Source organism: Anolis carolinensis, chromosome 1 (genome assembly GCF_035594765.1).
Source record: "Anolis carolinensis isolate JA03-04 chromosome 1, rAnoCar3.1.pri, whole genome shotgun sequence".
NCBI lineage: Eukaryota > Metazoa > Chordata > Lepidosauria > Squamata > Dactyloidae > Anolis > Anolis carolinensis.
Window position 1 is genome coordinate 89,571,946 of NC_085841.1, and position 23,827 is coordinate 89,595,772.

Consider the following 23,827-nt stretch of genomic DNA (forward strand, 5'->3'; position numbering starts at 1 on the left):
GTTGGCAGGAGCTGGGGCTAACAGCGGGCACTCATTCCGCTCCTGGGATTTGAACCTGGCACTTTTCAGTCCGCACGTTCAGCAGTTCAGCGCTTTAATGCACTATGCCACCAGGGGCCCCTACAATATGCCTTAAGACCCTTTAAAAACAATAATTTAGGGACTATAAGTTAGGAGAGGGACTTTCCATCAAAACAGCAAGAGTTGAAGAGTGTAAACCCAGATAAGTCCTTTTACAGAGCTGCTGTTAATGAGTTGCTGCCTGTCCTGAAGTACAGCTTTATTGTCTTACCTTTTTATTACAAAGGCCTGGGGACAAATAACTATCCCTGAAAATGCTGCTTCTTTACTCACATGTGTCTCTATAAGCAGGTTGGAAAGTTAGACCTCTTTTAACACCGAATTGTGCAGGAAGGTAAGCCCGTTGATATCATTTTGAAAAATGCCTCTTTCAGATTATAGCAGCAGAGTTCCCTGTGACAGCGGGGTAGTGATAGAATTACTACTTTCCAACTAGCTTTCCTCACTTGTAGTAATGGATCAAATAATTCATGAGCTCATCAGTGATAGTATTTTGCAACAGGTGATAACTCAATTAAAATATGAAATAAGAGGGCATGGATGTCTTCTTAAATACAGCAGTGGGACTGTGCAATTATGGCTGTGATCCACAAGCCATAAAGTGCCTCTCCTTTCTTTCTCTGTGCAGCAAACTGATTCCCATCCTTATCTCCATATCATTCTGTCCCAATCATCCAGTCCTACTTCTGATATTATGTAATTAGCACACTTGTTCAAGATTATCGTTAGCTTTGAATTTTGGTTTTGTAGTGTTGTGTATAAGGAAGAAACAGCAGATGTGTAACAATTGTGTTACATTATGTCAATACTTCCTCCTGAGAGTTTGCCTAAAGTTCTAGTGAATTAAAATCTTAGATATATAAGCCTTATCTCCATAGAGTGAGGGACAACCTAAAATTGTGAAGCAGCTATTCTAAAATGTGGAAGAATAGTCTTTCTAAATATAGACTTGATGACTTTACAGTTCACAAGACTTTTAATTATGATAAGATGTAAGAATGATTGCAATAATGAATGTTACTTGTAAGTTTAACATCTTTGTAAAGTGAGACTAGAGATATACTTGCTCCCTATTGATTTCATAATTATTGTGGTGAAATTCTGCCTATGTTTTGAGGTTAAGTTGCCTTGATTTTTCTGGTGATTTACCAGTGCCAAAATTGAGCACTAGCTGCTTCTAGCTTTTTTAGTAGTTTCTAATACCATAAAACAATTCTATGCTGCTTGGTTATCATACTAGAATAGAGCTTTGAGATGCTATTGTTGTAGGTCCAGTCTTCTTTGCAGAATCATTTCTAAAACATTGTGCTCATACCACAATTTTTCCATCCTATGAGTGTATGGATTATATAGGAACTTTTTTGTCTCCCCAGACCTTGAAAACATTTTAAAATTACAACTCTCATTTCCATCAGCTTATCTGAGGTTGATTTGACCTTAGGTACTCATACACTGGGTAAATCTAAAATAATCTACTGCACTGAAGTTTGGAAGCTATGATTAGATAAAAATTAGGCTGCCAAGAAACTGATGAAGAAAGACATTCAGTTCATGTTACATCAATCATCTGTATTACATTTGGTTACTAGTTTGTTTCTAGACACAGTTTAACATGCAAAGCCCTAAAAGAAAGCCAAGGTTGAGTTTCATATGAAGGATTGTTGTGCTTATAATGAACTTAGCTAAGTCCAAAAACTGGTATAAAGTACTAGGGAAGACCGATTCACTTATGGATCCCTTTGGTGAAATTTAAACTTCTTTTATAGCTGATTTTACTGCTGGTTGGTTTTTGATACATTTTGATACACTTTCAAAAAACACACCAGTAAATATTTGAAACACATGCTGGCCGATTCTATCTTTTATTCCAAATGAAACTTTTAAAAGTCTATGCATATTTGCTAGAGATTTGAATTTGGTAAGACTTCCTTCTGAATCTACAAGTGTGAATATTTATTTATTACATTATATTCTGTTCAATAATGAAATAACAAAATAAAAATAATAAAAATATAATATAGATATTAATGTAATAATTATAATACAACACATTAAAATCAAGGAGGTGGGGCTGAAGAAATAGGAAAGGTGATACAGAACATTGCAAAACCAGTGACAAATATAGAATAGTGTAACATCTAAAACCATAAGCATATTTTTTAAAACTTCCAAAGAACAAACAGGATGGCTGGTCTTTTGTAGTCACATGCCTCATCTCATTTGGAGGGTGCTTCTGAATGAAGTCCTCAAACTGTAGTGTCTGGATTAGAAAATGAACCAAGAGAATGCAGTTTTCTGTAGCTTTCAGTTACTTCTGTTGTTGTTGTTGTTGTTGTTGTTGTTGTTACTTCAGTTTACATAATGCTGAAAAAATACAGAATACAAAGAAAACATTGCACAAATGCTTTGTTGTATTCATCTCCATGTACCCTTAGTGATGTTCCATAGCAATGCATAACAAGTACACATGTTCATGACACATTCTTCAAAACCCATCCTGATGCAATGCTATGTACTGTATAAATAGAGTGGAAACAATGAGCGTGGTTTGGGGTATTTTTTTTTTTGAGTAATTCATCCCAATCCTCATGTGTGTGCTAGCAAAATAGAGGGAAGGGAACAAGATCAAATTAAACTGAAAGATGAAGCAAACATGCAAAGCAGTTAGCTCAAAATTTTGAACAATTAAACATTGTACATGCATTCCTGACACAAGATCGGGTAATTCAGAACTCTAATTCAAGAAGAAAAGTCAGGTGTTGGATAGTTCAGTCCCATTTCTCTTCTGCATATATACTGTAGGCAATTTCACCCATTAACTATTTCATTACCAAGCCATTTTCACCTGCGTTCCAATTTGGGAATGTTAATGAATACCCGGAACTGTCCTTTAAAGTTTTGGATCTCTTATTGTGGCTGTCATATGGTGAAACCAATGTGGCTCTATCCATGAAGCCCTTTGCTTGGAGCATCTGCTAAACCATATGCCCTGGCTCCAGGTTCAGTAGCTGACAATTCAACCACTAATGAGATGATCCATCACTGTTGTGCTTTGGCATTGGCACATCACTTGGCTCCAGCAAAAAAACTTTGACCAGCTTTTGCTGTTCCGTTGCAACTTTGACATACAGGCCCTACTTTGGTGAATCCAAAATCGGGAAAGCTGTTGCCTTTATGAAAAAGTTTTAAAGTATGGCTAGTAATCCTTTGCAGATAGAGATCAAAGCAGTGAGGCATGTGGGCCAATCTGTCAGCAATGGCTTTAGGTGCTGGCCAGATGCCTCCTCAGTAGGCATGCCAGAGCTGGGAGAGGGTGCCATGGTTTTACCCTTAGAGAGGCTCATCAGCATTAATGCAGCATGAAGCCTTTCTTTTCCCAGCCAGAGGAAAATGTCATTCCTAGTGGAGTTACATATAATTAAAGCAATTGCCTGAAAGTAGTAATTGGAGAATAGGAAATGGGATGGAAAGTCTTGAGTAGAGCTTGCTTCAAATGCAACCCAGAGTCCTCTCTTACATTTATTTGTAGAGCGGAGTAACATCAGTTTCTATTTTACACATCATTAAGTTAATGCTTCAGTTGTGGAAGATAATGTATTGACCAGAATGTGAAACAGAAGTTTTTATCTTATGGAAAGTTATATTTATATCTTACAAAATGTGATATTTCAACCGATACTGAATTCATAATTATGGTTGTATTCTGATATGCTGTTGCCTTCTTCTTTGTGAGTTTGAAAACTAACTCTGAAGAAGAATATGTAATGGCATGCTGAATAACTTTTTCAAGCTCTAGGAAGGCCTTACAAATATATAATAAATAAATATGAATAGAAATTACACCATTACTCGCCTATTAAATAGCTGCATGGCTCACCTCCAATATTTCTTGTCTGTTTGTGTCTTTTTAAGGAAATATTGTATTTCCCCAGCCATTGTGTCAAGTTTGCATGATTTTAAAGTGTAAGAGGACAAGGACTTTCTCTTCCGTTCCTTTCCACAATTGAAAAAGCACTTGCAGGAGTCTTTTGCCAAGGCTTGAACAACATTCGGGATATGCTTTGATTGGTCATGTGGAAAGGCCTCAAGGAAGGTTTTTAGCAACACCAGCAGTTTCCAGGTCAGCAGTTGCATGTGGTGTTGATCTCCTAAAGCTAAGCACGCTGGACTGCACATTATAACCTTATTGAGAATATGCCATTACAAGCAGTGCTTTCTTAATCTTGCAATTAATTGTGAACACCATTATTGCTGTTCTGAGTTTACAGTTGTTGATTTAACCCATAATGTTTGAAGTAGTTAGAGATAAATAAGATATGGTACCTTATTTATTAATTAAGTGTGGTTGATTTCTTCTCCCTTGACACTGTTTTATGTCTTTTGTTTATTATACTTTTATTCCACTTGTAAAAGGAATTTAGGATCATGTCTGTTCACATAGTATGAAGAGTGCAGGGAATGTTTTGTATTTCATCTTTGTTTAATGCTACATATCCTTTTGTTGCGAATGGACTCTGAATAACTTCCCTAGAGGAACTCATGTTCTTTTTTTGAAAAAAAAAAAAAGGTTTTTGGCTTGTCATGTGTCATCACAGACTGATTTTTTTAAAAAAACAATGTCTTGTTTGTGTTTTTTGGTAAAGTCCCTTTCAAAGGGCCTTTCCACTTAAGGGGCATTTAGTGTACAGTGTACATGGAAATGGCCTTTTCTCATGTGTGTCAACTGAAATTAAAATCCTTGTCCTTTAAATGGGGCCCAGGTGAGCAGTATGACATAGATAGTTATAGGGAGGGGATAGTAAATTACAAGAAGAAATGAAAAGGATCATAAAGTAATGACAAGAGTACTTAGCATCAATCTGAAAATTAGCTATAGACTATGTCTAAAAAGAAAAAGGAAGCAGCAGAGTGGAATACTGGGAATTTTAAGACTCATTGGAAAACCGACACCATTAATAAGAACATTTAAAAGGAAAAAAGCTGCCTAGCTTAGAATATCTTGATAAACCACATTTTAGCTCTCCCTCCTGGGGTTTCCCTAGGCTTGTTGCCAACAAAGTCAACCATTCTTTGATAGCTGCTGTATTCTCAACAGCAAGAAGCAAAATATCCCTCCAGTATTTAACAGTAGACAATAAATGAGCATTATTAAGAGGTATTAACAGTGGCTTGTAGCAAGTCAGTCTTCTGTTCCAAATTTATGTTTTACAGGGAGTGGTCAAGCCCCCTGTTTAAGGAGCTCCATTGGCTGCCGTTTATCTCCCTAGCCCAATTTAAGGTGTAGGTTATCACTTACAAAGCCCTAAACGGTTCGGGACCCGCCTACCTTCGTGACTGCATTCCCCCCTATGAACCTACACAGCGTCTTCGTTCATTTAGGGAGATCCTCCTCTTGCTCCCACCACCTTCACAATCGCAATTGGTGGGGATGAGGGAGAGGGACTTCTCCATAGTGCCTCCCCGGCTCTGGAAGTCTCTCCCTAGGGAGGTTAGGCAAGCCCCTACCCTTCTAACTTGGCTGAAAACTTGGCTCTTCCAACAGGCCTTTGGTGAATGATCTTTGCCCATATGTTTAGGGTTCGTCCTGTTGATTAACAATACAGTAGAGTTTCGGTTATCCGACCTCCGCTTATCTGTCATATTTGTTTATCAGACATTCTGCCCGCCCGTTTAGATCGGATAAGTGAGTCTCTACCATATCTCTGTTGCACTTTATTCCATTCCTTCAGTTGGAAATAGTTGTCACCCCCGAGGCTACGGAGCACCAAGAACCTGACGCAGAGGCCAATATCTATCTAATATCTTTATTAAGTAAATATATAAAAGTAATAAAAACAAGTGAAGAATATAGTTCAGAAGCTGACCTATCAAATGAGGTCAAATAAAGTCCAGAAATGTATTGTCCAATAATTGATATTAGAGTTCAAAGATTTAAATCCAATAACCGAAACACACACAAGCAATAGTGTGGGGAAAACGGCCCGAGTCTTTGAAGTCCAAGGTAGCTTGAGAATAAGGCTGGAAACAAACTTGAATCATAAAACAAGGTCCGTGACTAGGAACAAGGCGAAACAGAGATTCTAAGAACAATGTCCGTGGCTAAAAACAAGGCTAGACAAATCTTGAATACTTGATCCGTAAAGCAAGGAACTGGGGTTGCGGACTTTGCGAAGTCCACACAAGGCTGGAAACACGAAGTTGCTTCTGGAGTTGCTCAGTTGACTCCGCAACAATTCTAACGTGCCAGGCACCTATATTGGGGTCTCGTTTTCCCGCCAAACAGGTGATCAGCGTCCTCTTTCCCTAGAGAACAGGGAACGAAACCTAACTTTGCAGATGTGAGACTCTCTGGATTTTCCCAGGGGAAACATGGCTAATCAGTGTCTTGTTTGGCAGCAATTCTTAAACTCCTGCGAACCCGCTCTTTAACTCCCCTGTCTGCAGTAAAGCAATGTCTCCTAGCGAAGGGAGGTGAGAGCTGTTCAAGGTCGGTTTTAATTGGCTTTTGGGCAAGAACATCAACATCAGGCATCTTGAAGGAGTCCGGCTGTTGTTGATCCGGAGAAAACCCCATGTTTTCATCCTCATCTGCCACAGTGACACTAGGAACGGGACTACAAGGCCCATGAGGCATCACAATAGTTCTCATGTTTACCTCATCCCAAGCCTCTTACCATGATTATAGTCTCGAGTTATTTACCTCTTCCTCCAGTTTACATTACTCCCTGTATGCACTTTCTCTGGCCCAGTTCATTTATATGAGCTTTCTCAGGTTTTTATCTAACTATGTTTTATTGTACATGTGATTTTAATAGGTTTTATAGATTTGTTTTTATATGGTTGCATCTTTTACAGTGTCTGTAACTACCTGGGCTTGGCCCCGTGTAAGCCGCCCCGAGTCCCTTCGGGGAAATAGAGGCAGGGTATGAAAATAAAATTATTATTATTATTATTATTATTATTATTATTGACACAACAACATAGTATGACACAGCAAACAAGATAAATATGCTGGATTTCATATCACAAAATTACAAGTCGAACACTTCCCAAGCGTTTAGGACTATGTGATGTATTTTCGGATGATGCGTGCAGATCCCAGTAGGGTGGCCTTTTGCAGTTGGCAAATCGTAATTTTGTCAATGTCTATTGTTTCCTGTTGTTGTTGTTGTTGTTGTTGTTGTTGTTGTTGTTGTTGTTGTTATGTTCTTAGGAATACAGATTGGCTGTTGCTTTCTACTAGGGACATTTTGCCAGTTTTTGAAACTGTTTCCAAAGGTTACAAATCTTCATCAGTCCTTTCCATGCAAAGGAATCAATATTTTATGTAGTGTTCAGATATTTTACTAGGTGAAGCTATATTATAACTTGGTTTCTCTTTGGGCTTTATCTCTGTCCACTCCTCACTTTTCTTTCCTTTCTCTTGTTGCCTCCCACCACACATTTAAAGTCCAGCTCCTGGGTTTAAAGTATTTTCCCAGTTTTTTTAACTCCTCCTGATAGTGTTTCTCAAAATTAGCAGGTCTTTCCTTGATCTCAATATTCAACCATACCTTTTGAAACAATTTTATTATATCACCTGTTCAAATCCAGATTCCAGCAAGTTCAGTGAGGTGCTAACTCTTACACATGGCTGTCCTTCTGTTGGTTAATTCTGATTAAAGTAGGCCCAGTCACTCAATTGTAGAATGGTAGATCAACATGGAGGTAAATCCCGTTGCTTAATTGAGCCACTAACAACAAGATTAAGATTAACAACAAGAGTAAGAGCTCACAGATTTGCTGGGTTTTGCGCACAGCTTGGAATGTTTCTCCAAAAAGCTAACATGCTAAGCATTACTTGTACCAACACTGTATCTTTAAAATTCAATTCATTAAGCTTGCTAAAGATGTGCAGGTCTGGAATGGGGGCAAAAATGGAAAACATATTTTAAAAAATACTGCCTTTTTCGCTTAAAAATGGAAACATATATAGAATATAATGAAATTAGAATCATTAATACAATGTTTATGAAAATGTGTTCTTTCCCTCAAATTTATTTCTAAAAAATATGTGACAGCAAAAAATTATAGTGTGATATAACAGTCATGGCATGTTTTTCACACTCTACCTACCAAATCAACTAGCCCTGATGCCAAAAGTTAGTTTCTTTTTGTTTATGCTTTGACTTTACAACTCTGTCTATGTCCTTATTTATGTTTTCCCTTCTTAAAGCACAGGTGCTACTTCGCAGTTCATATATATATGCCACTAGCATCCTAATGGAAATAATAATAGGCATGTAGATAAGATACTCATTTGCTCTTTTGAAATGTTTCCACTGTGTATTCACTTGCCAATGAACTATATTTCAGGGGAAAGAACTCGCAAAATCACCTCTGAGTTTTTCTTGCCTAAGAAAACTTTATGAAACTCATGGGGTCAGTATAGGTCAACAGGTAACTCGAGGGTACACACGTGCAAACACAATTTGTTGCCTATGGCTCTGACATCTTCAGACCTTGCCCATCTCTCTCTTTTTCTCTTTTGTGGATTTCCTTTCTTAACACTATATTCACCTCAGTTTTTTTTTATTCTTTCTATCTGGAAAAAAAATAAGACAAAACAACTGTGGCTGAACTAAAGTACAGCTCCTCAAGTTAATGCATGATGCAGTTCTGGTCCTTGACCTATCATATGAAATACTCGTGCAGCAGAGTCTTGTGTCTGTGTACAGAAGAGGAATTTCATTTGTGTTTGCCAGGACTTACTACAATTAAATGTGTTGAAGATTGCAGCCCTCTAATTTTGTTTCTTAATTTCACCATTATTTCACTGATTCTGTTTTGATTTATCTTATTGTTAAATTAGTCTCTTCTGCTGATGACATGGCAAAAATGTAGTGGAATAATACATTTTAAGATAGCATATAACCATTTTAATAAAATCTATGGAGCCACAATGGTTCAATGGATAAACTGGACTACTGTGTCAGCTGGACTACTGACCTGAAGGTTGGGTTGCTGACCTGAAGGTTGCCAGTTCTAATCCACAAGATGGGGTGAGTTCCGGTCTGTCAGCTCTAGCTTGCGGGGACATGAGAGAAGCCTCCCAGCAAGATGGTAACACATCTGGGCATCCCTTGGACAATGTCTCTGTAGACAGCCAATTCTCTCACACCAGAAGCAACTTGCAATATGCTCTCAAGTTGCTTCTGACACAATAAAAAAATCAAATCCACATGATAAGGCGGTGTGGGTGTATGTGTATGTGCCTGTCAATTTATGGTGACCCCATGAATTTCATAAGGCATACTTAGGCAAAAAATATATATTCTGAGGTGGTTTTGCCTGTTCCTTCCTTTGAAATATAGCCTACAACACCTGCCATTTGTTGGTCATCTCCTTGATGACCTGATGGCTGTTTAAGTTTTTAGGCTGATTTTCTCAATAAGACATCCAGTTCTAAATCTGTAGTTTCCATATGAAAATATATCTAGTCGCAAAGATGTAATCCTTCATACTGCAGGACTATATAGACATTACAGACAGCAGTAAAGTTTAATCAGCCTAATACTTGCATCTCAATTGGGTAGAGTTTTTTCTGTAGGCACTGAGCAGATATTAAGGCATGGAGAATGTACTAAGTAAGCAGCGTGAAGAAAATATTTACTGGGTTATTCATAAATGTAATTATTGGGGATTAAATGTGATTTTGGTGATTTCAGTATTACAACTTTCTATTTACTGCTGAGTCCTAGGCATTTTCCTTAACTCAGAAAAAGTTAAGCAAGAACAAGATCCCGACATCACTAGAAAAATGTTTAATTATATACTTAAGGGCATTTTCATATCTTTGAATAGTTGGGGACTGAAGGATAATATAGTAAAGGTAAAGGTTTCCCCTGACATTAAGTCTAGTCATGTCCGACTCTGAGGATTGGTTCTCATCTCCATTTTTAAGGTGAAGAGCTGACGTTGTCCATAGACACCTCCAAGGTCATGTGGCTGGCATGACTGCATGGAGCACTGTTACCTTCCCACCGGAGCGGTACCTATTGATCTACTCAGATTTGCATGTTTTTGAACTGCTAGGTTGGTAGAAACTGAAACTAACAGCGGGAGCTCACCCCACTCCCTAGATTTGAACCGATGACCTTAAGTATATTAAGTATATTAAGATAATATACTTAAATAATAGATACAACTGATTTTTATAAACTGGCAAATATCCAAGTTAAAGGTCTTCCTTTTAGCGATGCAGTTGTCATTACCAAATAAAAATATGTTGGTGTATGTATCTGTATATCAGAAACTAGAAGCATTATTTTTGGACTAAAGCTTCCAGAATCCCTATCAACACAACCAATGGTAAGGCTTCAGAAATTCTTGATAGTCTCTGTCATATTAAAATAAAAGTTTTGGAGGACGCACTGTCCATTAGCATCAGACAGCAAGGCTTCTGTTTTATTCTGTATACTATTTCGCTTCAGAGTTTTTCCTGGCAACTTCAGTGAAGACTCTCTGTATTTGTATATGAAATCCCTCTTGTCACTCTACATTTAATCTTTTGAAGCCATCTCTGTCAGTTAAGTTTGAAGCGAGCTTTTCCTTCTCAGACAAATAGGATCATTTCCTCTGGCTCTTTAGTGTGGAGTTCCTTGTTGTTTTACCTTGTAACTGCAGCAAATGAGAAGTTGCTTCTCACTTGAATTTAATTCTGCCTCAGTTAACAAGGTCTTTCAGTACTCGATAGCTAGGAGTCACATAAACTTCTCTCTCTCACTCTATAGTCTTATTGGGTTTTTTTGCTCTGTGTTTCCTAAATGCTTAACTGCTTTCAATGTTGGGGTATTGCATGACATCTTAGGGAATGTCATTGTCAGATTCTTCCCTGATTACAAGGCTGTAGGACACATCATTGACCATGTATAATGTCTCAGGATTCCTTTTTTCTGTCATTTTACAGGTTAGTTTACAACTATGGTAGTTGTTGGTGATCCAGTAGGTCTGTTCTAGTGGGGACTAGCAGTTGTTTTTATCCTGTAATCTTGTTTTGACACAAACAAAATAAGAGGTAACAGGTGACTCTCAGCTGCTACCTTTCAAGGATCCTGCTATTCAAAAGGCACTATCCCAAGTCCTTGCTAACTACACCTTGTAGGTGCACACAAGGGAGAACACCAGAGGAATATTCTTAAATAAGTACGTAAAAACAAACCACTGGTTTTGACTTTAGAAGCTGTAAAAGTCTAGCAGACAAGTTCACTTGAAAGACTGAACTTAGCCCTCTACTTTCTGAGTACTGAAATCCCAGAATCCAGCTTTGAAAGAAGTCTGTCACCAAATCAGGGAGCAACCAGGTTCCCATTCCTCATGCAGCCCTTATGCATGTCCAGTATTTGTTTTGGGGAGCTTTTTCAAAAGATGTAGAGAAGCTGGGTGTGAGGGAGAGAAAGATTATATCTTTGTGGATGGGTGCAGGCTTTGCACATATGTGTTAGGAATCACCTCCTCCCAAGCAAAGGCCTCATCTGTCAACCTTAAGAGATGCTGACTGATTTTTTAGTCATATCATAAATACAATAAAATAAATTGTACATAAAACTGAAACACAACAAACTGTAGTTCAGTGAGTGTTCAGGGAAAGGGATGGGTCATGCACTATCAGAAAAAAAGTTATGGGTAAACCCTGCAGTTCTTATATGCCTAGTGGGAAACTTCCAAAAACTCTAGAATACATTGATTGACTGATCTGACCCAAAGTGGCAGATGACAGTAGCATCTAAAATATGCCTTCCTTTTGAGCACTTTGAACAGGATATTTTGCAGATTTTTGGCTGTGTAACAGTCTCCAAATTTTATTTTGAGATGTTGCACTTAATGCTGCCCAGGATTTTAGAAATAATGTTTAAATCCCTTAGCTAATTTGATGCTGCTCTCTGTTGAGTGCCTGGGAAAAAGGAAATTAAATTGATTTTCAGAAAATTGGTTGCAAAATTCTAACCTATTACCAATAGCAATTCTGTTGATCATTGTGAAGGGAAGTATTCATGATATGCTTCTAAAATGTGTCAGCAAGATAGAAGAATTTTCACACTTAGGTGAAGGAGCTGTTGGCTCCTATTAAGAGCTGTGAAGGATTTCTTTGTGTGTGTGTGTGGGGGGGGGGGGAGTTGATATTTTTAATTGAAATTAATATCTTCATAATGCATTTGGCAAAGACTTGACAACTGTTTTATTTTATCAAACAATTTTCTAATAATATAATACTGAACTATTGACATCTATCTTTTCTAGTCTTGTTTTTTGGTTGATCAATTCAAGAGAAAATTGTGGCTACTCTGGCAAATTATCTTCAAAGATGACACAAGAATAGTCTTAATGGATCAGATTAGAGACCATCACTATGTTTTGTAGTTGCCGATTCCATTGTTTGATGGAAACATAACTTTTTTCCAGCCTGGATGCCTTGCCCGCCCTATATGAGAGCCATCTTTGAACTGACCAAACAGTTTACATGGGCCCAAAGTCATGGGTTGCTCTGAAATTTTTGATTAATGTGAGTCATGGTCACATTAGGGTGGTCTTGTCCCACATTACCCTGGATCAACTCCATGCAGCATTTGACCACCATGAAGCTGATTTAGGGCTTCTTCACAGTAAGTGGTCAGTTTAGATGTGCCCTCAAAAGATATATAGCCCACTTGCTAAATGGAATAACATAAATGTATTCATAGCATTCATGATGTGAAAGAGGCTAAGAAAACAGGCATTGATGTAGTGCTCAGAACTCACAAACCTGCTTCCAAGATGGCACATTTTAGAAAACTTATAAGTACATTGACAGAATGCGAATTAATGAAGTCCATGTACAATATATTATAGGGTGTGATACATGTTTTTGAAATTTGCGATATATCTTGCCAGAATATTTGTAGCAAAAATGTAGGTTGCAAAGGCAGCATTTAATCATCTTACCTATATGTCTTGGTTTTCCTTCTCTCCAGAGACGGAATGGAGAAGACATTCCAGTGGCCCAAACTAAAAATATAAATCACAGACGATTTGCTGCTACATTTAAGCTTCAAGAAGTAACAAAAACAGACCAGGATTTATATCGCTGTGTTACTCAGTCTGAGAGAGGTTCTGGAGTCTCCAACTTCGCTCAACTCATTGTTCGAGGTAAGTGTCTTTTACTGGTTGTTGGGAGATAGTTTCTGATGTTAGTTGTGGCATGATGTTCTAGCACAGTGTTTCTCAACCTCTAGGTCTCCAGGTGTTTTGGCCTACAACTACCAGAAATCCCAACCAGTTTACCAGCTGTAAGGATTTTTGGGAGTTGAAAGCCAAAACATCTGGGGACCGACGAGTTGAGAACCACTGTTCTATCACATTGGTTCCAAAGCTTTGGTCCTCCAGATATTTTAGACCTCAGTTCCAAACATTCTTGAATGTTGGCCAAGTCAGCTAGGGCTTCTGGGAGCTAAAGTTCAAAATAACTGGAGGATCAAGATTTGGGAATTGCTAATCTATCTTGAGGCATTCAGAGATATGGGAGATTTATTCTTGTATGAGTTTTAAAGTTCAGCAAATAAATAAATAATCTTTCATACTGAAGAGTGTAATAATTTTGAAAGACTCCATGGCTTTCAGAGGACTATATTTTCAACTACTCTGGTTTGCTGTCTGGAGTGGTATCATTTTAAAGAGTACATAGAGTTCCTTGCTTAATGCTGTATTTGGAAAGCAATATGGGGTAGCAGTGTTTTCCTGTTTGTTTGGATAGCTCCCCAGTAAACCTCGTTAGTCAAAAAACATGCCCTGGAGGATGAGCTACCCTGGTGTTAAAACTGTGCTGAAAATTAACCATAGTGACAGGTCCTGTATCTTAGTGGCACTTTAAAGCTGACATCCTGCTACATGGATACAAAAGATGGTAATTTTAAAGGAAATTTTTGGGCCACTGATGTGAATTCTCTTTAATAAGAGCTGGCAGAGTATTGCCCATTGTCAAAGATGACCCAAGGGTAAGAGTTTATTAGTGCATTTCTTCCTAAACTGAAAGTGACAGGGCATGCTTAAGGTCTTTTTGTTGCTGTTTGGAACAAATGAAAATTTCAGTGTAGATTCTCATGCTGAAGCATATCGATCTATGAGTTCCCTCGGCCGCAGGAACAGGGAGAAAAGATACGATGAAATGCAATTTACTTTGTCATGTCATGAGTGTTGCTTCCATATCATTTTGAGTAATGAGAATCCCTTCAGCTTGTAGAAGACAAACTTCAACAATGCTGGTTATTAGTGAATGGGAGATGAATAATAGCAGTTGTGGTTAAAATATATTAAAACTTGCCATGTCCAATTACCAGTATAGATTGGATAGAATGTATTTTAAGGTGTATGGTATAATAATTGGTAGGCCACTATTGAAATAGAAAATAAACAGTGAAATTTTAAAATCAAAATATTGTACAATATTGAATGAGTTTTTTTGGTCTGAAATAGAAAATAGGCATTTGCCACAAATACATAGAGGAATCTGCTTTATCACGCCTTTGAATTACCTAATTTAGGATTGATCATTTTCACTCGCAGTGATTCTTCAATTTTCTAACTACAATATTCTTAGAAATGTCAGGACCGGTATCTGGAACCTTTTTGTATGCAACATATTTGCCCATTGACTGAACCATGACCCTTCTCCATTCAGACTAATCATTCTTAGCTAACATCTACGCTTGATTCTGACCAGTGCTCCTTGGGATTATTTTAGCAGGCAATAGAAGATATATGGGAGTTGTATCATACGCAGTGGTATCATTAGAAGATATTACAATCCACTGAACCAGAAGAAATTAATTTCTAGGCTTAGTGTAAGGGAAGGATACAATGCACTTTTTACCTTTGAAGAGCTGGTTGGTGTGGTACACTTAAGCATGTGAATGGCCTGTCACTCGTCCATTTGTATTACTAGTCCATTCAGCAAAACCCCGCCAGTGGAACCCCCATTGATCCAGTGCTGCAATTGCAGGGCTTAAATACCCTTAATGCACCAGATTCTGCCTGATCCCATCCCAGAAGACATACCTTTCTGGGGTAAAACAAGTCCCCACTCTTCCAGACGCTTGCCCCCACTTCCATCCCACCTGTAGGATAATGTCCTTAGGCTGTTTTAAGTACTTGATTGGAAGACTGCCAATGAGTACCAGGTGATATAGGCTATATTTCGAAACTTCCTATGAATTTTTCTTGCCTAAGAAACCCTACAGACTCATGGAGTCTCTTCAAATTGACAGGCATCTTGGAGCACAGACAAACAGATGCACACAGTGCTACTTTGGATCTAACTCACCTTCTCTCCCTCTCCCCCAATAAGGAAGATCCTATCCAACATTTGTAGTTGAATTATGTTTACCAAAGATGTTTCTTGTCAATAGTGGAATGCTTTCAGCCTGTTGATTGATCTGAGCGGTAATAATTTTAATTGGTTTTCAGAGCACAAAGCTGTATAAACAGGTGCCTGACCTCTTCTTCCACAAGCAATCTGTGTAAGAGATTTATAGAATGCTAATTTAATTGAAGAAAATGTCCTTAATTCTCTCAGTGATTTTAGATTGTGTTTGATGCCTGGCACTAAAGTTGGTGGTATACAGTATTTATCATTCTTATTTTGAATATAGAGGCAAACACACACATGCACAGACACAGACATGTACATAACTTCAAAAAAATACAGTAACACTAAGAAAGGATTTGAGTCTCTTTTTTGTTCAGTTGCAGATGTAGACAAAGTACCACTGAATAGTAGAAAATGTTTATTTCTATGAAATCCCTGTGAGTGTAGGGGCACTGTTAAATCACCAACATCTAATGAATTGTAGGTAAGAAAATTGTTTCATTTTAAGTTGTCTTATTTCTTCATACCCCTCATGTCTCTCAGATTATTGAACTATAGCACAAAGAAAGAGGCTTATGGGCATTCAAAAGCCATTCATTTATTTACCTGACTGTCTTCCTACTTTTTTCAGCTTAGGGCCTAATGGCATTTTACCAAGATTAAACAAATACTGCCCCTCCCCCAGCATATAAAAGTCCCTGCATATAAAAGTCATCAATGTAATTAAACTCTTAATAAACTTCAAACCAATTAAAAACAAACATTTGGTTGGCGGGGAGAGAGGCAAAACAATACAGCACGTTATGGAAGGTTCATTTTCCTTAAGTAATCAGTTTTCAATAGCCAGCCAAAACAATACAGTATTTACCCACCTGTAGAAAAATACCAATGAGGATGAGACTTCCAGAATGTAGAAGCAGCCATTAGGAATGCCCCATTCTGTATTTCCACCATATGTTACCGTGAAGGTGGTTGACAGAAAAAAATGGGTCTAACCAGATTATCTGAAAATTCTTCTATAGGAGAATACAATCTGATGACCTGGATTTGTACCATGTAGGTCGTACCCCGCCCTGTGAATTGTATATGGAAACTGAGCAGCAGTCAGTGAGTTGTTACAACAAGAAGGTTGTATGACCCCAGTTAACCCTGGCTGCAACTCTTTGGACAATGCTTTTCACAAACAACCCCACATAGAGAATGTTACAATAATCTAAACAGAATATACCTAAGACATGTGTTATGTCGCTAGATCCAACATCTCATACACAAGCCTTAGCTCTGCCTGTCATGCCCAGCTCAGATAACGAGCAGGAAGAGTTGCTAGAAGGGCCATGGAGGAGATAGAGGCAAGCAGCTCTAGGCAGTCTGCCATGCCTAGCTTAGCCACGACTGAAGATGAGCCTTCAGCTGAAGGAAATACTTCCCAGGAGCCTGTGCAAGCCCCAGTGGATAAAGCCAAAGCAAGAATGTCTGAGCATGCTTCAGAAGAGCTAAATATACCCACACCCTTAGTGTTCAGTTACAGAGTGTGGGGCTTCACAGACCTCTTACTCATTATTCAGACAACAGCTGAGACCTTTAGATATAAATCCGTGATCTGACTCCTTCACTGCAGACAATTGACTCGAGTCTGACTCTCAGTAGTGACTCTGCTGCTTTTAAGTTTGACTTCAAAGGAATCCTGACTTTAGCTTCCTAGATTTTGAATCTTGGCATTGCCTCATGTTTCCGAGTGTTGTTTGTATTTTGTGCTTCTGACTTCGGACCTAACTTGTTGACATTCTGGCTTGACTTTCAAGGTCTCCTGTGTCTGACTTCTAGGCATTGGACTGATTTCGACCTGACTTATGTAGAACTGCTCTGAGTCTTTAAGTGGAATATAGCTCTGTTTACAATAGATTGAATCCTTATTTCTTAATCGGTTTTTGACAGAATAGGAGCACCTCAGTCTTGCCTTTATTGAATTTTATCACCTATGACATGTACTGGTATAGGATCAAGAAAGTTTCTTTGGATTGGGTTTGAAAGGCATAATAGAGTTAGGTGTCATCTGCATACTGATAGCACAAAATGTCAAAACTCCAAATGATCCCACTATTGGTTTACTATATATGTTAAATACCATGAAAGACAGAACCAAGTTCTGAGAAAGCTCACATACCAATGCCTAAAGATACAAACATAAGTCCTCCAGTACAATCTTCTTAGCTTAGCCTTCCAAAAATGTGTATTTTATATAATATATAATGTATATATATCAGACGTGGGCAAACTTTTGAAGAACAATTTTAACCAACGTCAACGTAACAGTATTTCACTGGAAGAACCCCAGGATCCATCCAGTCCAACCCCTTCTGCCATGCAGGAAAAGCACAAAGCATTCCCAACAGATGGCCACCCAGCCTTTGTAACAACAACAATAATAGAAACTCCGGGGACATCCAATCCAACCCCCTTCTGCCATGCAGGAAAAGCACAATCAAAGCACCCCCAACAGATGGTCACCCAGACTTTGTAATAAGAGTCTACGGTAATTAGACACTGTGGGACTGTTAAGATATTCACATAACTTGAATGGCTCAGTGTATGGTAAGTTCAAGGATCTAGGGAACATGATGAATTTGAGCAAGCTCTGACCTCTCCCAGGTCAATGTCCCTCATCCATTGCTTTAATGATTCCTGTGCCATTTTGAAACCAAGATGCAGCAAAAGGGATGCTGATAGACCAATTGAGGTCGCTTTCCGTTCGGCCCTCCTTGCCCAAAGAAGTTGAGTGGTTTCGGAGGGGATAAAATATGATAAGCCCACTCCCAATTTGAGTTCAATTGTTTTCAGCCATTTATTTAATTATTTGCAGTATTTATATTCTGCCCTTCTCACCCCGAAGGGGACTCAGGGCGGATCACATTGCACATATAAGGCAAACATTCAATGCCATATAACATAGAACAGAGACAGACACAGACACAGACACGGGCAGGCCTCAAACTCATGACCTCTTGGTCAGAGTGATTTGTTGCAGCTGGTTGCTAACCAGCCAGTGCCACAGCCCGGAATTTCAGAATCCAGGCCCTTGTGGTTAGTGGGCATTCACCCATTTCTAGTAACAGGACCGTGTTAGGAATGCAGTATGGCACATTTAACAGGTCTCTTATAAACCTTGCTTGGACTCTGTCTAAGTTTACATGTGTGTTTTCACACCAAATGGCTACATTGAAAAGAAGCTTCGATGCAATTTGGTCATTAAAATATTCTTTGGTGTAGTAAAATCTTAGTATAGCAGCTCGGCCAGCCTTAGCTTTTTGGGTCACAGATTCTCTGTGTTCTTTCCATGATAGCTTATGGTGGAAGGTGAGTCCTAGGTACTGGAAGCTTTTTACTCGCTCTAAGAGGAGTTTCCCGATAGATCATTTGTATTTTGTATATTTACGTTAAAAAACTAAAACTTTTGATTTGCTAAAATTGATACTTAGCTCATTTGTTTCACAGTAGTCTGTGAATAACTTGAGTTGATGTAAGAGCCCTGGCCTGGATCTGGAGGGGATGGCTACTGCTATTATATAATAATAGTAGTAGTAATAGAAACAACTCCAGGGGCCATCCAGTCCAACCCCTTCTGCCATGTTGGAAAGGCACAATAAAAGCACATCCAACAGATGGCTTTCCAGACTTTGTAATAAAATAATAATAATTTAATAATAATAATAATAATAGCAGAAATCCTAGGGACGATCCAGTTCAACTCCCTTCTGCCATGAAGAAAAGCCACAATCAAAGTACCCCCTTGAGCAGTGGGAGGGAAATAGGGTTTTGGAAGCAAGGAAGGCAAGGCGGAAAGCAAGGGAGGCAAAGGAAAAAGGCTTTTGGTGGCTAGGGCGTTGGGGGGGGGAAGCTTTTCGCAATAAGGGAGGCGGGTGCGGGACAGAGGAAGAAGAGCTTGGAGGAGGAGGGAATCACGGAGTCCCTCAGTATGCTTCGCAGAGCCCCAAGGCCTCCACGAAGCACACTTTGAGAACTGCTGGCATAAGGCATAGCACAAGCCAGCACTTAAACCATATGACATTAAAAAGAATTGTGCTATCCCTTCTCAAGCAAAATAGTCATACCATGGTTATGGAGAGAAGGGACTAATTACAAGGCATTAATTCATTTTGAAATAATTAGCAGCAAAATACAAACTTTATGTTTCTATGAGGATTTATGCTAATTGCAAAACATTTATTAATTTATTTCCTAAATTTGTACCCCGCCTTTCTCACCCTGAAGGGGTCTTGCAACATATAATTCCAAAAATAAACAGTTACAATTAAAAACCACACAATTAAAACATCAGTTATTAAAACATCACTTAAAATCATGCAAATTAAAATCATAGTCCAAGTCCTGTCCATTTGTCAATCACATTAATTCATTCTTATTATTGCACTACTTCAATTACTGTTCGAATGACTAAAAGATGAGTGCTGTGTTCAATATAAAGATTTCTGGATAGTGTAAAATGGTGTAATGAAACCATTTAAATCTAAAAAATATAAAATGACATTTAGTGATATAAAATGACTGGTACAATATAATAGGTATGTGGAGGGGTACTGAATGAGTTAATATTTTACTTAGATTGTATATTTTAACAACAACTTGGCAATTATGTTTGCACTATTAAAACAAAATTAAATTACAGATTATCCAATAATTATTTTTATATTTTGGTACTGTTTTCATTAGCTTGTTGATCATTTTCTCAGAAGTAGGTTGGTTAAAAAAAGATACACTTGAATGAGGGAAAAAATACCCAGAGTATTCTATTCTAGTCAATACAGCCAGGATGCTTTCCCCATGTTTATTTAAATTGTTCTCTTCTGCCATTCACTGATGAGTGTAAAAGAAAAATCTACTCAGTTTGACATTTCTGTAGCTGGGTTCTTAAGAACTGATTTGATGGCTCGATTGGTTGGCCGATGCATGGTAATGATGAAAAGGGAAGCCTTTTGGAATTCATCCTAGATGGTAGAAAATGCAAGATGTCAGTGAAGCCATATATTAAAGAGAATTTGAATTGGAAACAGAATCCCAAGCTGCCACTGGGGGCAGTTTGATCATTTTGATTTATTAAACTTTTATAGCAGCATTCAGATGAAGCTGAATTACTATACTTAATCTTGGGTGGTTTATGGTCTGTTGAAGGTTTGAAACAGAGATTGTTTGAGTGATGAATCGAGGATTAATAATAATAATATCCCCCTTTCTCTGCAAGAGTGTGTGCACATTAATTGTATGCATTTAAACATCTAATGTTGTGAAACAGAACTACTAACAACTTGAATAGTCTGAAATGTATGATATTATATTATACCTAAGGATACAACCTTCTAAAGTTTAAACAATACTGTGTGTCTGTGGACAGAATATGCTTCTAACATGAGCACCAATATAAAATATATAGTCATACATACAACTTTATAGTGAGGTGGAATAAAGGGGAAGTGTGACTTTTCTAAAGCAAAGTGTGAAGTCTCTATAGCTGAGGTACAATTGATCATTTCTCTGCCTCCATCACCATAGATGGGCTGTCCAAGTTCAGAGCATGACAATAAAAAGAAATCAATTACTATTAGAGTGGCACTCTAGGTTAGAGACATTATGGGTTCACATTGGTTTTGCAGGAGGGAGAAGTGATACTTTGCAGCAAATTGGGGATGATGTAAAAGATGGATGAGGCAGAGTTCAAGGAGCAGCAATGTGAGGGTCCAGTGCTATCATTCCAAACTGTCTCAGCCACATGATGGATGAGTTGGTGGCAAGAAGCAATACTTGATGATGAAAGATTCATCTCAAGATCCTGAGCTGCTGCAGTGAATACCCGAAGATGCTCAAACAGTACAATGATTCTTAATTTGCTATGAAATTACTGTACTTATGCAAGCAAACCAAGCTGTTCAATTAGGAACCAAAGGTTTCTTGGCATTGCCTAATGAAGAAGGTAGCATATCAAACATTTCTGCTCATTGTAAATGTAATTACCTCATATTTATGCATAGTACTTGTTGATAGGATCTTGTAAGTTTATGCTAATATGGTAGATAATTTGTTACCTCTCAGAATTGCTCTCTGTGTGCCTTCCGGTCATTATCAAGAAACATGATAAATGATCTCACCCATGAGGTGTAAATGAAAATGAAACGGATAATTGGAAGCTATATCCAAACAGTGGCTGGAATAGTTTTGCAATTACAAATAATTCCCTCCTCCTGTGGTTTAAAAGAAGGTGATGTGCTGTGTGTCAGTGATCTTTAATCATCTTGGCTTTTGTGTTGTTTAGAATAATTTTCCTGTAGTGTGGAAAAGTAATCCTTTTCTGGGCATTGCTCCTCGCATGCATCCTTTAGGCAAGGCTTTAAAAACCTCTCAAACTTCCACTTTTCTGACCTTTTTTTGTCCTGCTTCTCTCTGAACAGGACAGGGCTTCCCTTGCTCTGGCACTTTGATTGCCATTGGATTATACAGGAGATATTTGTGAGGAGGGGGTTGTCCATTGAAAATACTCTGAAATACATTCTTTTAGTCAAAATATACTGCCCTAATGGGACAGCTAGTTTACTTGGCATATTCCTAACCTCTTCTCAAATGCCAGATGCTATCAGCTCTGTTTCAGAAGGAGGAACTGACAAATCTCTTGAGTATTCTATGCCTAAGAAACCCCCATGAATTTAATGGGGTCACTATACGTCAACAGTCAACTTGAAGACATGTGCACATAGAACATAAATTAATAGAAATGTACTTGGGTTTAACTGGAAAATCTTAGCATTCCCTGAATGCATTACAGCAAGGAAATTGTTTGAGGCAATTGGTTTGGCAGATAGCATTTATTCACAGAATTAAAACAGAATACGTGGAATTAAGGCTGCTGTAATGTCTCCTGTTTTGTGATGTGAACAGTTTCCTGCTGTTTTAGTCTGTGAGCACACATACATTTTCCCCTCTTTGCCCATTCTTTCCCTGGATAAAAATGAGTTCACGAAACGAAGTGAGAGGATGGATATCTTGTTGAAAATAAATTTGTTGATTCTCCATTGGTGACAAACTACAGTAAACTGCATATAAACAAATACATTTCCTCTGTGTGCTTTTAACAGACAACTTTCCCTGAAAAATAATGTTTGTTTTCCAAAGTTTCCACAGAGATTTTTGTGGCTTTTTGGTTGGCTGCAATATAATTTGTCTCATTAGCATGGATTTCTGAGTCATTGCTGTACAGTGTCTACAAGCAATCTTCTAAAGCTTGGAGGGAAGGACTGAGATGGCTGGTGGTTTTTATGCGTATCTGTAATGTTTTTTCTTACTTCATTGCATTCTTTTCATTGTAACGAAATTTAGTGTCATTGGCTCACTGAAGTTTGCTATGAAGTATTTCTGTTTTATCCCCTTTTGGTTTTCTTGAGTGTAACACTAAGCTGCTGAAAATTTTGGATTTTGAAATGTGCAATTGCTATTTCTACTGAAACAGAATCATCAATGATGTTCAAAATATTTGGCTACTTTTTGGACTATCAGTGTTGCTTTTGTGTAGGCATGCCATCTAGATTAGGAGGAAGGCATTAGTGAGCTAGATGTTTCTGAATTATTCCGTTTCCTAACCCATAGACCACACTTTTCTTTTGATTGATAGTCTTGTTTAAATCATGAAGAATAAATCATATTCCCAATAAATGATCAGAAAATCTGGTTCAAATTATGGTCCAAAAAGTAACATTTCCAGGTCCTTAAGATTAGGTGCCATCCTTGATTTTTAAACAGTCTGGTATACATATCACAGAACCACCTGTCTGTACTGTATATCACTGCTGCTTAAACTATGGGTCCCAACCCCAAATTGTCATGAAAAAAAATGGCAACATGAAAAAGTTTCTGAAAGCCACCCAGACATTTATACAAACAAGTTTGCAACAATGTGCAGTGTTTGCAATGGACACTGCAGAAAATGCTTCAGCTGTACTCCATAAAAGGAAAATGACCCTTGGAAATGCTGGTTTATTATCAGTAAATTATTTGTACACCTATTTTATATACCTACCTGTATACCGGGGCCATGAAAAAAAAAAACAACACAGTAAGGGGTTGCAAATGGAAAAGATTTAAGAAGCACTCCTGTATAGTATAGTATCTATGTAGATCAGTGCTGTCAAACCTGTGACCAATCAGGTGTTTGGGACTTCAGCTCTCAGAATTTCTGACCATTGGACAAGCTGGCTAGGGCATCTGTGAGTTGTTGAAACATCTAGAGGGCCATAAGTTTGAGACTTCTGGTGTAGATAATAGTAATAATGCTGGAGGTACTCAATATATATGCATTCTATTAGAATT

At 38.1% G+C, this 23,827-nt stretch overlaps 1 protein-coding gene and 1 long non-coding RNA gene across 19 annotated transcripts in view; one reads left to right on the forward strand and one right to left on the reverse strand.

Annotated features, from left to right (window-relative positions):
- The window catches only part of ptprk (protein tyrosine phosphatase receptor type K), a 461,736-nt gene that overhangs the window by 236,443 nt on the left and 201,466 nt on the right, over positions 1-23,827 (forward strand). For all 17 annotated transcript variants that reach the window (XM_062978846.1, XM_062978854.1, XM_062978881.1 and 14 more), the window contains exon 6: positions 13,071-13,245. In XM_062978846.1, the coding sequence (XP_062834916.1) occupies positions 13,071-13,245 (175 nt within the window). The remainder of the gene's footprint in view (positions 1-13,070; positions 13,246-23,827) is intronic.
- The window catches only part of LOC134298493 (uncharacterized), a 182,240-nt gene continuing 160,342 nt past the window's right edge, over positions 1,930-23,827 (reverse strand). For both annotated transcript variants that reach the window (XR_010005606.1, XR_010005599.1), the window contains one exon: positions 1,930-2,445. This is a non-coding gene — a long non-coding RNA (uncharacterized LOC134298493). The remainder of the gene's footprint in view (positions 2,446-23,827) is intronic.